The sequence below is a fragment of the Manis pentadactyla genome, chromosome 10, assembly GCF_030020395.1.
Source record: "Manis pentadactyla isolate mManPen7 chromosome 10, mManPen7.hap1, whole genome shotgun sequence".
Lineage (NCBI taxonomy): Eukaryota > Metazoa > Chordata > Mammalia > Pholidota > Manidae > Manis > Manis pentadactyla.
Genome location: NC_080028.1, coordinates 105,821,999 through 105,837,850, shown reverse-complemented (window position 1 = coordinate 105,837,850; position 15,852 = coordinate 105,821,999). Strand labels below are relative to the sequence as shown.

At 38.6% G+C, this 15,852-nt stretch overlaps 1 protein-coding gene across 2 annotated transcripts in view; it reads right to left on the bottom strand.

Annotated features, from left to right (window-relative positions):
- RPAP3 (RNA polymerase II associated protein 3) overlaps positions 1-7,541 on the bottom strand; it is a 29,673-nt gene extending 22,132 nt beyond the window's left edge. The window contains exons 1-4 of one of the 2 annotated variants that reach the window (XM_057487511.1): positions 7,487-7,541; positions 4,991-5,157; positions 4,087-4,227; positions 681-803 (exon numbers count right to left, since the gene is read on the bottom strand). In XM_057487511.1, coding sequence (XP_057343494.1) covers positions 681-803; positions 4,087-4,227; positions 4,991-5,143 — 417 coding nt within the window. In that variant the 5' untranslated portion in view covers positions 5,144-5,157; positions 7,487-7,541. The remainder of the gene's footprint in view (positions 1-680; positions 804-4,086; positions 4,228-4,990; positions 5,158-7,486) is intronic. The other variant, XM_057487512.1, reaches the window with a different exon arrangement.
- Positions 7,542-15,852: the final 8,311 nt, after the last annotated feature.

Below are 15,852 nucleotides of genomic sequence, written 5' to 3'. Positions count from 1 at the left end.
AGCTAAAAATCACTATATAGTTATTATGGGCACAATCCAAGAGTCCTGGTAGAAAAATGGGTAAAATACTCAGTAATATACAGCTTTTATTGACAATTAACCAGAGAAATGTAACAAAAGCATCAAGATGAAGTTTAATCTGAAGAATTCCACCTTTTTGAAAAGCAACATAGCTAATTTTGTAATGAGTCATTCCTCAGAGAGCTGTTGAATGCTTCAGAAAGTAACCAAAGATGGCCTGTGAAATGGAGGAGCGTAATTTAATATTTATGTCAAGAATCACACATTGATTTTAAGTTACTTTGGTCTACTACTAAAAACCCTGGAAGAACTCTGTATGGTCCAAGTACTTTATATATCATAATTCATTCAATAATACTCCAACAACCTACTGAGTTTTAGTAATAATAATAATAATCTTATTTTACAGCTGAGAAAACTGAGATAGAGGCAATTTAAAGAACTTATCACAGAATTTGATACACTAAAATGACCATGTCAATCTGATTTCAGATCATATATTCCTTACAAACATGCTATATTGACTCCTGACAGGGATATAGCCAATAACTTCTCAAAGTCTGAACACCTCCTAAATTATGTTGAAGAAATCATGAGATCTATGTGATTTTCTACATACCGTACTTATCTGAAGGAACTTAAAGCTACCCAAAGAGTACCTTTTCTTTTAGAGCAAGAGCCTTTTGTGAATCTACATGAATCCCATCTTCTTCTGACTCTGATTCCTGGGACACAGAATCAAGGGTACTCTCTTCCTTGTCTAGCTCATCAAGAATACTGTCCTGAAACGTAAGTGGGAAAACAGTGCTCACAATTACATGCCCAGTAAAAAAAGATAACAACATACACAACACAAAGTACATTTAACAGAATTTCAGTGTTATGACCTAAAGACCTAAAGGTCTATAAAAGTGATCCAAATAACCTCTCATTGTTAAGTGTACATCCTGAGAAAAGTACTCGTGTTTAGAAAACCAAGATCCAAGCCATTTAAAAAATCTGACTTTAAACTCATACCATAAGCTAAGTCAACAGAGTCTACAAACTACCCCTTAATCACAAGCCAGTAACAGTGAGGTACTATGGTTTGACTAAGAGAAGTTTGCAAATAACCCCAATCTAATGTAATAAGCAACCAACAATAGAAAGGGTTTCTTCTAAAAACCTTTTTCTTCCTTATTTTTAAAATAAGGTAACAAAACTGCTTGCAGAACAATTAATCCTCACAAAAACCTGTGAGGCAAGTAATAACTACCCATATTTTTCACTTGAAGGAACTGAAACACAGATGTTAGTTAACTTACTCAAAGTCACTCACTAGTAAGTGGCCAAGTCAGGATTTGAACCCAGGCAGTTAGCCTCCTCCAGAGAGCTCTCAATGACTATGTTATACTCTCCCTTAGTGTATTCCAAAATACAGCTGATTCTACCAACAAAAATAGGTAATATGCTAGTCCAGCAATTCCCCATCCCTTTTGACTCACACATTCCTTTCATGGTAATAAATGCCATGGACCCCATCAGAATTTTTTTTAATCCCAATTTTTAACCATATCTGATAAAATAATGTTTTTTATTTTTAGTAAGAGATTTTAAATCAGTAAGCATTAAAGAGTTCATTAAATCTCATTTAGACTAAAACTTTAATCATTTAAGCAAAAACCTTTTTGCATTCAACAAATAGCATATTTTAAATTATGCCAAAATTGTTGATGAATTTAAAAAAACCTATGCTTAGTTTCACTGAGTGAACACTAAAAGATGGAATGAAATTTAGCTATGTACTTTAGCATGCAAATTCTAGAAATACCACGAGCTTACCAACATTAAAGCTGAGACTGTCCAACCCTGCTCTGCTGACATGTGCAGAACACTTAAGGCATCAGACACTACAGCAGCTGCTCAGAGGTGAGCCAGAATGGAATGTGTATCTTGTACAGGTACTAAAATGGCCATGCCGAGCAACACCATACATTATGGCACTGGCCACACAAAGCAGTTAGACCAGCATCTGCTGAATGAGTAAATGACTGAGTAGAAAGCACCCCTCTAAGAAATCCTGAGATGGGCACACACTCAGGAAAGGGCATTATAAAGATATCGACTTATGAAAAGGAAAAGGCTATATATACAAGGGGTAAGGTCACAAAAAAATGCAACTAGACTATAAAATACAAAGCAGAGAACAAATCCTATGTTCAGGAAGTATCATTTCCGACAACAGTATATTCAAACCCAGTATCATACTTCTCTTACATCAGGACAATACTGAAGCAGATGGCAAACTGTTTAAATAATAATGCCAGCCCTCTCTTGAGTCAATTTAGCCTTGATTTCATTAAGAAAAATACAACTGATTTGTAAAACCACTTGACGGTATGTCCTAAAGCTAAAGGTACATATAAACTATGACCTGGCAAATCCCTTCCAGCTGTTTATATATATTCATCAAGACATATATAATGTTCATAGCAGATTTATTCATAGAAGTGCCAAACTGCAAACAACCCAAATGTATGTCAGTAGAAGAATGGCTACACAAAATGTGATATTTACACAATGGAATTCTGATCAGCAAAAGAATGGAACAAACTGCTGCTACCAACATGATCTGCTACAGATCAGTCCCAGACATCACTAGCAAAAGCAGCCAAGAACAAGAGCGTGAACCATACAACACATTCACAGGAAATCCCCAAATGGGCAAAACTGATTCTCAGTAGCAGAGATCACAGCAGCAGCTTCCTTTGGGAAGTAATCATGAAAAGGGAGGCTTCTGGGATGCCGGAAATGTCCTCTATCTTGATTTGGAGGGTGGTTTCTCAGGTGTATATGTGAGTAAAATTTCAGGAAGTTGTACACCTAAGATTTTGGACTTTATCATAATCTCAATAAAATGTTAAACAGAAAAGTGCAAATAAAATAAATACAAAAATTAGAATAGTGTTTACTTCCTAGGATTGAAGGGAGAAAAGAAGATGGGGTAGCAAAGCAGCACACTCGCAGCTGCAATAGGACTGGAAAAATTCTCTTTAAGTTAGATGGTGGATTCACATATTCATTTTATTATTATGCCTTAGAACATGTATCTCCACTTACTCTTTTGTATGAAACAAATACTACAGAAAAAATTGAAGACTAAAAAGGAATGTGCATTCCATATCAACCCTTAAGGTCTGTCAAAGTCTAGAATAAGGCTGACCAACAGGAACGTTTCACAGGCTGACCCTGACAGTGGCTGCTTGGAGCACAGGGTGGAAGGTTCTGAAGCAGAGTAGTTAATTCTCCATCACACTATGTGCCACATGTGGGAGATGAGTTGCATGCACCACGTTTCCTATCCCTGTTATGGAAGGATGAAGCTCACTTTCCTGGGATCAAGATAGGCCTGCTTTTATTGTCACATGGTCTCTGCCCCCAAGACTAGACATTCCCTTTTAGCCAGTATTCAACAGGTGCTTCTGCCCATAAAAATGTTATTGGCAGAGCCATTTTTTTCTGAGACAATTCTCTTAGAATTCTGGCTTTTGAGAAGTTAGAGAGGGGAGAACAGTGGTGGGTGCAAACTATAAATGGGTAGCACAAGGAAGATCTTTATGGTGATGCAGTATTTTTGAATCTTAATTGCAATGATGGTTACCCAAATCTACACATATGATAAAATGGCATAGAACTAGACAGGCATTGTTCCAATGTCAATTTCCTGGTTTCGATACTATTACTACAGTTAAGTGAGATGTAGCCACTGGGGGAAACTGGGTCAATAGTACACTGCATCCTCCATGTACTACTCTGCAAAAGAAGAAAGAAGTAAAGAAAAAATAGGGAAAAAGAAAAGAATCCTGGCTGTTTTAACCACTATTCACTGAAAGAGGACCACCGGATCAAAAATAGGTTAGTTAATTGAAGAGCTATGTAATAAATTTTTATTCCACATAAAATAGTCCTTAAGAGAAATTTGCAGGTTGTAAGAACTCCATTATTTTTTGTTTAATCCATGACTCTTAGATAACTCTAAGAAAATTTCACTTCAATACTAAGCAGCACATAACCAGATTAACTTACCACATCAAATTTTGCCCATGCCTCATAATCATAAGACTTTATCCTGCTTTTTGTGCTTTCATCTTTGTTTCTTTTAGAAGACTCTTTAGTTTTGCCCTTCTTCTTTTTCCTAAAATTCCCATTTCGAATAGGAGGTAAATTCTAGGGAGAAAATATAACAGTGTTTTAAGCACTGCTCTTTTGTATAACTAGCAATGTTTAAAATTCTCACTTATATTTTCAAGAAAGAATTTTTTTATTTAATTTTCAAGTGTTAAAAAACACCAACTTACTATCTTCACTTACGATAATTCATGCCTGAAAAGTTTAATTCATCCTTTGACAAATGTTGAACATTGTTCAGTAACAAGAAAAATATTACCTAGAAATTTTAATTATACATTTAATTTTTAATCCTGAATTCTAACTTCAAAAACACCCCATTCTTCAGTCTTACAATGAATCCACAATGGCATGATGGCAAACTGACCTGCTTCCAAACCACTATGCACACATGAAAAAGCTATCCATACTTAAATGCACAGTCTTTTGAAAAAATGTTTGTTTGAACCTAGATTCTATCTACATTTTTATGGTATTACCATATGTTAATATATCACTAAACATAAAATTATACACAGTGTACACAACATATACACACTGACATATTTTATGATGCTATTCATTTACCTCAGGAATTATCACATAGCTGTCCTTTCAGTATTTATTCACTAAACTTTAAAATAGCTTAATATAGTTAATATAACTATTACAAAGACTTTAAAAAGCAGAATTTTCAAAATGTTGGCAGGAAGCAAATCATTTCAGTTTCAGTGTTTCACAAAACATTTTAAAAGGTCATGCTTTATTTTAAAATAAATAGTTTTTCTGGATGCTAAAGTAGGAATTTAATTAAGAAATATACCTCTTCAGGAACACCATTCTGTCTTCTCAGTTCCATATCCTTTTGTTTAATATCTTTTTCCCAGTTTTCTAAATCCCTCATAAAATCTTGTAATTCTTCTGCATTTTGTTTCACTTGTAGTTGTAATTCAATTGCTTTATTTGTTGAAGTCATGATGACCTGCAGAGTTTTAACCAATGAACTTCTGATAAGAATTAAATTTAGTTTACTTTTTTAAAACCTAGCCAATTAATCACTTTTTAACCACTTCATAAATGGCCAAGATACATGGATAGAAGAGAGCCTAAAGTGACGCTGAAGAAAAAAACATCAGTTTATTATTTTTTTTAAATGAGTCAATCAACATGGGCTGAATAAACAAATGAAAAATAAAGAGACACTGTAGGCACCCCTGCAATGCAATACGAATGAAAGGCAATGAGGAAATCACTGCAATCAGCAAGCAGCCTATGCAGCAGACTGGCTGCTCATATCCAGAATTTAGAAGTTGATCCTCCTTTACCCCTTTTTCCTTCAACAGTTACTGAATTTCTGTTCTGTAACAGGCCCTATATCAAGGTATAGGGATGCAAAAACAAGTAAGCCAAGGTCCCTTGTCTAGTGGAGAAGAAAAAACAATCAAAGTACTGAGTAACAAAATATTATGCTATGCAGTTGCTTCTCAACTTTGGGGCTGCTGACATTGTGGACCAGTAATCCTTGAGGCAGGGAGGGAACAGCTGGCCCCATGCGTTATAAGATGGTTGGCAATGTCCCTGGTCTCTCCCAACTAGGTGACAGTTTACCCTCTCCTCCAGACTGTAACAATCAAAAGTGTCTCCAGACATTGTCAATGTCCCCTGGGAAGCATAATATTCCCTGGAAGAGAATCAATGAGCTAGAGGTATATACCGGTGTTCAGGCACAAAGGGCAGGCATAAATCAGATGGCAGAGTGCCACGGTCAAGGAAAGAGGACCCAGAAGTACTACAACTTTAGCCAAATTTTAAAGGGGCCAACCAAGTGTTTAAAATGGAGGAGTGGGCAGGCAGACTGAGGAGTGATAAGGAAGAATGAAGTGAGAAGGAAGAAGGAAGAAGAGAAGACTAAGGAGGTGGGCATGAAACCTTGAAATGCCAGGCCATGAGGTCTAAACATGTGAAAGTATTACAGCAATGAGATAAAAGGGACTTGATAGACTGATTACATTGAGTAGGTGGGGAGGAGAGGACTCTGTTTCAGATTTCTGACTACAAAAAGGTAAGATAAGTTCGGCTATTTTCAGTCAGGATCACAATTTTAAAAGGAAAAGAGTTTCAGGATTTGAGGGTATGGAGAAGGAAAATTATTTCAGTTTGGGATATGATGAATTTGAGTGCTTATGGGACATCAGAACATACCCAGTAAGTAGATGCAAAGGGCTCGGTATAAAAATATGGGTGTCTCCAGCATAAAGATGGAAGCTACAGTCATGGGATATGCACGTAAGTCACTGCGACTACTGAGGTAGGGAGGGCTGCAGAACACTAATATTGAGGGAACTAATATTTAGGTTACTAATCTAGAGAACACTAATATTTAAAGGAAAATATGCCAACATAGGACTAGGCAGTAGCATCTAGAAAGCTGGGAGAAAAACCTGGAGACTACAGTCACAGAAGAGTTTACAAGAAAGAGTTCAAGAGGGTGGGAGAGGTTAGCACTGCCAAATGATAATATAGGAGGAAAAAGAGTGCATTCCATTTAGTCACATAAAAATTGAGTTTTTAAGAGATTTTTTTTTTAAAGAATGGAAATAAACAACGGAATAAATTAGAGTATATGGGGATTAGCATAATTTTTTCTTTAATACAGTTAAGATGGCTCACAAGTATAGCCTGGTGGAAGAGCCGGGAGGAACAAGGTGAAAGAAGACACAGTAAAGAGACAAGTGCTGGGGCAAGGTCCCAAAAAGGATGGCAGCGGATTCAAAGCTCGAGGGGAGGAGGGCAGTAGGATGGGAGAGAGAGAGAGAAGGAATCAGAAAGGGAGCTGTTTAGAAGAGACGGTTGCCAATGCACGTAGTTCTCGACACCTGTCCTGGCCTCAGAACTTACACTGGGCGTAAGCTTGTCAGAGCCCATGTCTGATCACGTATGTGTTATCTCAGTAAAAAAACAAAACTAGCACACTGTTCTGCAAGGGACGCAAAACTACGAATACACCCGGGATGCCGTGGGGAGTGGGAACTCATTTCCTCCACCCCTGCCGCTCCCGCGGCCCGGCGGCGCTGGAGTCCGAGCAGCCCTCAGCAACTTAAGCGCCTCAGGCACCGCGCTCACCCGGGCGGCGGACCGCACATCGGGGGGGCGCAGGCCTGCGGCCCGACCCCGCGCCCCGTCCAGCGTCGGCGCTGCCGCTGCCGCCCCCCGGGCTCCGCCGCCGGCCCTCCCGCCCCGCCCGGGCCAGGACCCGGACTCGAGCCCCAGCAGCGTCAGCTCTCCCGCCGGGGACCCGGCAGACCGCCGGCCGGCTCACCTCCCCAGGCCGCTCGCGCGCCGCCGACTCAGCCGCCCCGCCCTCCCGGCTTCCCCACAAGACCGCGCGCGCCGTCGCCCCGCCCCAGACTCCACCGAGCGTGCGCAGAAGGTCAGGTGCTGCGCGCCCGCTCCCCCGGGAGGGCCGGCTTCTACAGTCGGCAGGTGTGCTAAAGCCGGTCTGGCGGCGTGCATGCTTCCGGTGTGACTGAGCATCCCGGCAAGCGACTCGGAAACCTTGGGGCCTCCCTGATTTGTTCTGAGTCTCAAACCAATGATGTCTTGAATATTTTCTTGGATTCCCCTCAGTTTTATCCCAGTTATTTGCCTTACTAGTATCCATGCCTCACGACCTTTGTATGATAATCCCGTGAGAAAGTACCTGTTACTCCCCCATGAGTAGAATAGACTCTGTAAATTGGTAACTGGCGATTTCACAGGGTTTTTTCCCCTTTAAGTACTTGTCTTTAGCAAACCTGTTCTTCAGTCTGGCACCCTTGCACCTTTGCAAGTAAACTCCCCTTTTCTAAGTGTGCCGTAGCCATGTTCAGTATTAAGGTCTGTCTTTAGATGTACCTTAGTTTACAAAGAATATGAAGCTTTTAACATCCCTTGCTTCTGCTTCCTGGATGAGTGAGCTTTCTTTCATTTTCTTGACAACTCTAAAATTGTAAAACAAAAATAATTTAAAAGTCCACTAAAACAAAAAGAAACAAAGAAATCTTTCAATTTGAAACAGCTCTATAACGTCAAACATTAGCCCAAAAATTCAGGTCAGTGACTCTCAAGCTTGAAACTTTGGAATCACTCTGGAGCATTAAAAAACAAAACTGATTCCTAGGCCCTATCCCCAGAGTTTCTAATTTAATTAGTGCAACCCAGGCATCACGATTTTTTAAACCACAGAATATAGCTATGCAGCTGAGGCTTGGAATCACTAATCCAGGTAATAGCAATGAAAAACCACCCTAGGGTCCTCCCTCACAGGGTCATACCATTAGCATGTATCTCCCACTGAGTAATTACATGGTATCTCTGTATTTTAAATTCGTAGTAGTCAAATCCTTAAGTGTATCAAAATATTTACTGATGGAATGATTCTTACGTTTTTTGTGTTAGGGAGATAATTTTTTTTCATTTTTGTCTTTTAAAATTAATAAATAATTCTGGCAGAGTCAATTGAAATGAGAGAGAAGGGAGCCAGCTGGCTGCTCTAGTAAAACCTCATAGACCCTTGGGTAAACCCTCTCTCCTTTCTCTTACTCTCTGGTCACATATAAGCAGACAGTTGCTCAGTGAATACAGAATCAAAGTAAGAGGAATTAGTCAAGTGGCTTGATGGCCATCAGCACCTAATTCTTAAGCTCCTCTTGTCCTACAAAAAACTGCCTATAATGGCAGCCTTCTGTGAGCTCAGACATGAGCCATCTTAAATTCTTACCTAGATTTTTAGATCTCTCCACTTCAGTTGACTCTTGTCTTCAAATAGCTTTCAACAAGATTGGTAAACTATGCCTTTATTTTATGTTTCTTTTATTCATGTATTTTTACTAAGAATAAACCTGTCATCTCAGTTGAATTTATTATTAATATCTGAATAGTCATTTTCAAAGAAACATCTCAATGTGTTGTATATGTTGAAATTCTCATGGTCAGTGGCTATATATATATATATATATATATGAATGCTTCTTATTGCAAGAGTAAAATGCTGCAATGCTTATGAATGGTGTTAATTTTGTGAAAGATGTTAATGTCCAAAACAATTATTGAGATCTTTCAGAGAGTTAAATAAGGAAACATTCAAACAGTTAATAAGAATCTTAAGAAAAGCAACATTAGCTAAGTTACTATATTAAGAATATTTATGAACCTTGGGGCTTCCTGTTACAAACTATATGAGGTTTGGTTTAGCGTGAAAGAAAACCTAATAGAGTGTCTTAAACATGAGAGAATAGTATTTCTTAAATAAAAGAGGGCTAACTATAAGCAATCCAGGGTTGGGATGATAATCCCAGTGTCCGACCCAAGTGCCTTCTACCTACTGCTCCATCATTGTCAGCACATGGTTTCCCTTGTGGTTCCAGAAGGATGCTCAACCTCCAGCTATCTTGTCTGAAATCCAGTCCATGGGAAGGGGCAAGAGTGAGAATAGTGGTACTCCCCGGCCTCTAAGAACACTTCCTCTTGCATGCCCTTGGCCGGGACTTAGACACATGGCCACTTCTGGCTGCAAGGAAGGTTGAGAGATTTTACCCTTGGCAGTCATGTGCTCATCTAAAAACTGGGAATTCAATGATTAAGGAAAGAGAGAAGAACAGCTGATATTGCGGGACAAACAGTAACCTCTATCACAGGACTTCATAAGTATTCTTTGAGAGAATAATGAAATAATGAATGATTTGATACTACTAGAAGTCCAGGCTTACTACAGCCCAAGGAGAAAGGTGGAATTTTATAATCCTGATTTTACTACTTACTGAGAATGTGGCTTAATTTAAGCCTCAGTTGTCTAGGTAAAATTAAAATGGTGAAGATAAAAATACCTACTGGTGTGAGAAAATGTATGTAAAAAGCCTACCTAGCACAGCCTGGGACATGGTGAGATCTTAAAAAAATATTAGTTCCTGCTCCACCTTCCTGCATAGCTAAGGTACAGACCCTGGGACATGGTAACTCCAACATTTCTGTCTCTGTCCTTTGCTTGACTGGCTGGGAGAGCTTTGAAAAAGTCTGCAAGGAGCACAAGTACTAGGCACCAGTAGGTGAAAGTGAAAGTGAAGGTTAATAGAAGGAAAGGTGAACTGCCTCTCCTAGTGCAAAATAAAATCTGTATAATAAATGAGACAGGTAAGAATTATTATAAGAAATAAGCATATTATTTTACACTCCTTATCTTACAACAATGGAAACATTATCCTCATTTTACCAATGGGGAAATGGATCTGGATAACTAAGAAATTTGCCCATATAGCCAGCAAGTGACAGAGACTGGCAAGGCTTCTGGGCAGTCTGACTTCAGAGCCAGCTCCTGTGACTGCCATGTACTACTGACTCCCTGTCTTCCTCATTTGACTGTGAGCTTCCCTAAGGAAGGGCAGGACAAGGCCCTGTTTCAACCATCTTCACTCTAACTTGCCTGAGGAATTCCTTCATACCCGGCATTTTCTTAGCATCTGTGGGCTACACAGGTGAAAAATCTGTAAGACAACTCCTTCTCCCTCGGTTTGGTCAACCTCTGCAGCTCCAGAAGCTGCATCCAGAGGCATCCTTCCATTCCTTGTATATGTGGTCAAGGAGTCTACCTTTCAGGGCAGGGGGCCATAGGTCTCCATTTACCACCTCCCATAGTCTATGTGCAATGCCTCTTCCATTCTTTTTTTAAAGACTCTATTTTTTAAGGCAGTTTTAGGTTTACAATAAGTTGAGAGGAAGGTACAGAGATTTCCCATTTACCTCCTGCTCCCACGCCTGCATACCGCCCCCATCATCAGTGTCACTCACCACAATGGTACAGTTTTTTGCCAAGGATGAACCTGCATTGACACATCACAGTTACCCAGAGTCCATAGTTTAACTAAGGGTTCACTCATGGTGTTTCACAATGGGTTTAGACAAATGTATAATGACATATATCCATCATTATAATATCCTACAGAGTATTTTCACTGCCCTAAAATGTGCTTTGCCTATTCATGTCTCTCTCTCTCTCCTAATCCCTGGCAACCACTGATCTTTTTACTCTCTCCATAGTTTTGCCTTTTCTAGGATGTCATTATAGTTGGAATCATACAATCTGTTGCCTTCTTAGACTGGTTTCTTTCACTTAGCAATATGAATTTAAGGTTCCTCCATGTCTCATTGCTTGCCAGCTCATTTCTTTTTAGTGCTGAATAATATTCCATTGTCTGAATATAGCACAGTTTATATATCCATTCACCTACTGAAGAACACCCCAGTTGCTTCCAAGTGCTGGCAATTATGAATGAAGCTGCTATAAGCATCCACATGCATGTTTTTGTGTACACATAAGTTTTCAACTCCTTTGGGTAAATACCAAGGAGAGTGATTGCTAGATCATATGGTAAGTGTATGCTTAGTTTTATGAGAAACTGCAAAACTCTCTTCCAATGTAGCTGTAGTACTTTGTGTTCCCACCAGCAATGTATGACGCCCAGCAGTTGGCGTCAGTGTTCCAGGTTTTGGCCATTCTAATAGAAGTGTAGTGTTACTCGTTGGTAATGAGTTTCCCTGATGAATATGATAGAGAGCATATTTGCATGTGTTTATTTGTCATCTGTATGTCTTCTTTGGTGAGGTGTCTGTTAAGGTCCCATTTTTAATTGGGTTGTTTTCTTATTGTTAAATTTTAAGAATGTTTTGTATATTTTGCATAATAGTCTTTTATCAGATGTATCTTTTATAAATATTTTCTCCCATTCCTTGGCATATCTGCTAATTCTCTTGATAATGCCTTTTGCCGGGCAGAAGTTTTGCTTTCACTGAAATATAGCTTATCAATTTTTTTCTTTCATGAATCGTGTCTTTAGTGTTGTGTCTAAAAGGGCATTACCATACCCAAAGTCCTCTGGGTTTTCTCCTGTTATCTTTAAGATTTATTGTTTTGTATTTTAATTTAGCACTATGACCCATTTTGAGTTAATTTTTGTTCACGGTGTAAGTAAGGTCTGTTTCCAGGTTGATTATTTTGCATGTGGATGTCCAGTTTTTCTTGCATGTGCATGTCCAGTTTTTTTGGCATCATTTGTTGAAAAGATTCTATAAGCTCCATTGTATTGCTTTCCCTCCTTTCTCAAAGGCTGTTGACCATATTTACGAAGGTCTATTTCTACGTTCTCTATTATCTCCATTGACCTACTTATCTTTTCATTCACTGATACCACAATGTCTTGATTACTGTAGCTTTATAGTAAGCCTTGAAGGCAGGGAGCAAAATCCTCCAGCTTTGGTCTCCTTGAATATTGTATTGCCTTTTCTGAGTCTTGCATCTCCATATATACTTTATAATTGGTTTGTTGATATCCATAAAATAATTGCTGTCATTTTGATTGGGATTACATTGAATCTATAGATAAGTTGGGAAGAATCAACATCTTTACAATCTTGAGTCTTCCTATCCACGAACATAGAATATCTCTCCATTCATTTAGTCTTTGATTTTATTCATCAGAGTTTTGTAGTTTTCCTCATAAAGATTTTATATATATTTTGTTAGATTTATACCTAAGTATTTCATTTTGGGGGTCCTAATGTAAACGATACTGTGTTTTTAATTTCAAATTCCACTTGTTCATTGCTGGTGTATAGGAAAGAAATTGACTTTTTTTATTAAAGTATCATTGATATACAAACTTATGATGGTTCCACATAAACAATACAGTGGGTTCAACATTCACCCATATCATCAAGTCCTCCCACACCTCACTGCAGTCACTGTGTATCAGCATAGTTTGATACTATAAAGTCATTACTTGTCTTCTCCTTGCTGTACTGTCTTCCTTGTGACTTACTATATTGTGTGTGCTAATGATAATGCCTCTTAATCCCCTTATCAGAACCTCCCCACCCACCCTCCCCAACCCCTTCCCTTTGGTAACCACTAGTCCCTTCTTGGAGTCTGTCAGTCTGCTATTTTTTTGTTCCTTCAGTTTTGCTTTGTTCTTATACTCCACAAATGAGTGAAATCATTTGGTACTTGTCTTTCTCCACCTGGCTTATTTCACTGAGCATAATACCCTCTAACTCCATCCATGTTGTTGCAAATGGTAGGATTTCCTTTCTTTTTAGGCTGACTAATACTCCATTGTGTATATGTACTACCTCTTCTTTATCCATTCATCTACTGATGAACACTTAGGGGTTGCTTCCATATCTTGACTATTTTAAATAGTGCAGCAATAAACAGGGGTGCATATGCCTTTTTGAATCAGGGATCTTGTTTGGGTAAATTCTTAGGAGTGAAATTACTAGGTCAAATGGTATTTCTATTTTAGTTTTTCTAGAAACCTCTATATTGCTTTCCAGAACAGTTGAACCAATTTACATTCCCACCAACAGTGTAGGAGGGTTCCTCTTTCTCTGCATTGTCACCAGCATTTGTTATTTCTTGTCTCTTGGATGTTGGCCATCCTAACTAGTGTGAGGTGATATCTCATTATAGGTTTAATTTGCATTTCCCTGATGGTTACAGATGTGAAGCATCATTTCGTGTGCCTGTTGTTCATCTGTATTTCTTCTTTGGAGGAGTGTTCACATCCTCTGCCCATTTTTTTTCCTATCATTAATGTACAATTACATGAACAACATTATTGTTACTAGACTCCCCCTATTATCAAGTCCCCACCACATACCCCATTACAGTTACTGTCCATCAGTGTAGTAAGATGCTATAGAATCACTACTTGTCTTCTCTGTGTTATACTGCCTTCCCCGTGTACCCCCCCCTACATTATATGTGCTAATTGTGATGCCCCTTTTCCCCCTTATCCCTCCCTTCCCACCCATCCTCCCCAATTCCTTTCCCTTTGGTAACTGTTAGTCCATTCTTGGGTTCTGTGAGTCTGCTGCTGTTTTGTTCCTTCAGTTTTTGCTTTGTTCTTATACTCCACAGATGAGTGAAATCATTTGATAATTGTCTTTCTCCGCCTGGCTTATTTCACTGAGTATAAACCCTCTAGCTCCATCCCTGTTGTTGCAAATGGTAGGATTTCTTTTCCTCTTATGGCTGAATAATATTCCATTGTGTATATGTACCACCTCTTCTTTATCCATTCATCTACTGATGGACACTTAGCTTGCTTCCATTTCTTGGCGATTGTAAATAGTGCTGCGATAAACATATGGATGCATATGTCTTTTTGAATCTGCGATCCTGTTTTCTTAGGGTAAATTCCTAGGAGTGGAATTCCTGGGTCAAATGGTATTTCTATTTTTAGTTTTTTGAGGACCCTCCATATTGCTTTCCACAGTGGTTGAACTAACTTAATTTCCACCAGCAGTGCAGGAGAGTTCCCCTGTCTCCACATCCTTACCAGCATTTATTGTTGCTTGTCTTTTGGATGTTGGCCATCCTAACTTGTGTGAGTTGATATCTCATTGTTGTTTTAATTTGCATTTCTCTGATGATTATCAATGTGGAGTATCTTTTCATGTGCCTGTTGGCCATCTGAATTTCTTCTTTGGAGAAGTGTCTGTTCAGATACTCTGCCCATTTTTTAATCGGGTTATTTGCGTTTTGGGTGCTGAGGCATGTGAGCTTTTTATATAATTTGGATGTCAACTCCTTATCAGATATGTCATTTATGAATACAATTTCCCATACTGTAGGATGCCTTTTTGTTCTACTGTGGTGTCCTTTGCTGTACAGAAGCTTTTTAGTTTGATGTAGTTCCACTTGTTCATTTTTGCTTTTGTTTCCCTGGCCTGAGGAGACATGTTCATGAAAAAGTTGCTCATGTTTATATTCAAGAGAGTTTTTCCTATGTTTTCTTCTAAGAGTTTTATAGTTTCATGACTTACATTCAAGTCTTAGATCCATTTTGAGTTTACTTTTGTGTATGGAGTTAGTCAGTAATCTAGTTTCATTCTCTTACTGGTACCTGTTCAGTTTTGCTAACACCAGTTGTTGAAGAGGTTGTCATTTCCCCATTGTATATCCATGGCTCCTTTATCATATATTAATTGGCCATATATGTGTGGATTTATCTCTGGGCTCTCTATTCTGTTCCATTGATCTATGGCTCTGTTCTTGTGCCCGTACCAAATTGTCTTGATTAAACCGTGGCTCTGTAGTAGAGCTTGAAGTTGGGAAGTGTAATCTCCCCTGCTTTATTCTTCCTTCCCAGGATCGCTTTGGTTATTCAGGGTCTTTTGTGGTTCCATATGAATTTTCAAATCATTTGTTCTAGTTCATTGAAGAGTGCTGTTTGTATTTTGATAGGGATTGCATTGAATCTGTAGATTGCTTTAGGCAGGATGACCATTTTGACAATATTAATTCTTCCTACCCAAGAGTATGGGATGTATTTCCATTTATTAGTGTCCTCTTTAATTTCTCTCAAGAGTGTCTTGCAATTTTCAGGGTATAGATCTTTTACTTCCTTGGTTAGGTTTATTCCTAGTTATTTTATCCTTTTTGATGCAATTGTGAATGGATTGCTTTCCTGATTTCTCTTTCTGCTTTATCATCATTAGTGTATAGGAATGCAACAGATTTCTATGTATTAATTTGTAACCTGCAACTTTGCTGAATTCAGATATTAGGTCTACTAGTGTTAGAGTGGATTCTTTAGGGTTTTTTATGTACAATATAATGTCATCTGCAAACAGTGACAGATTAACTTCTTC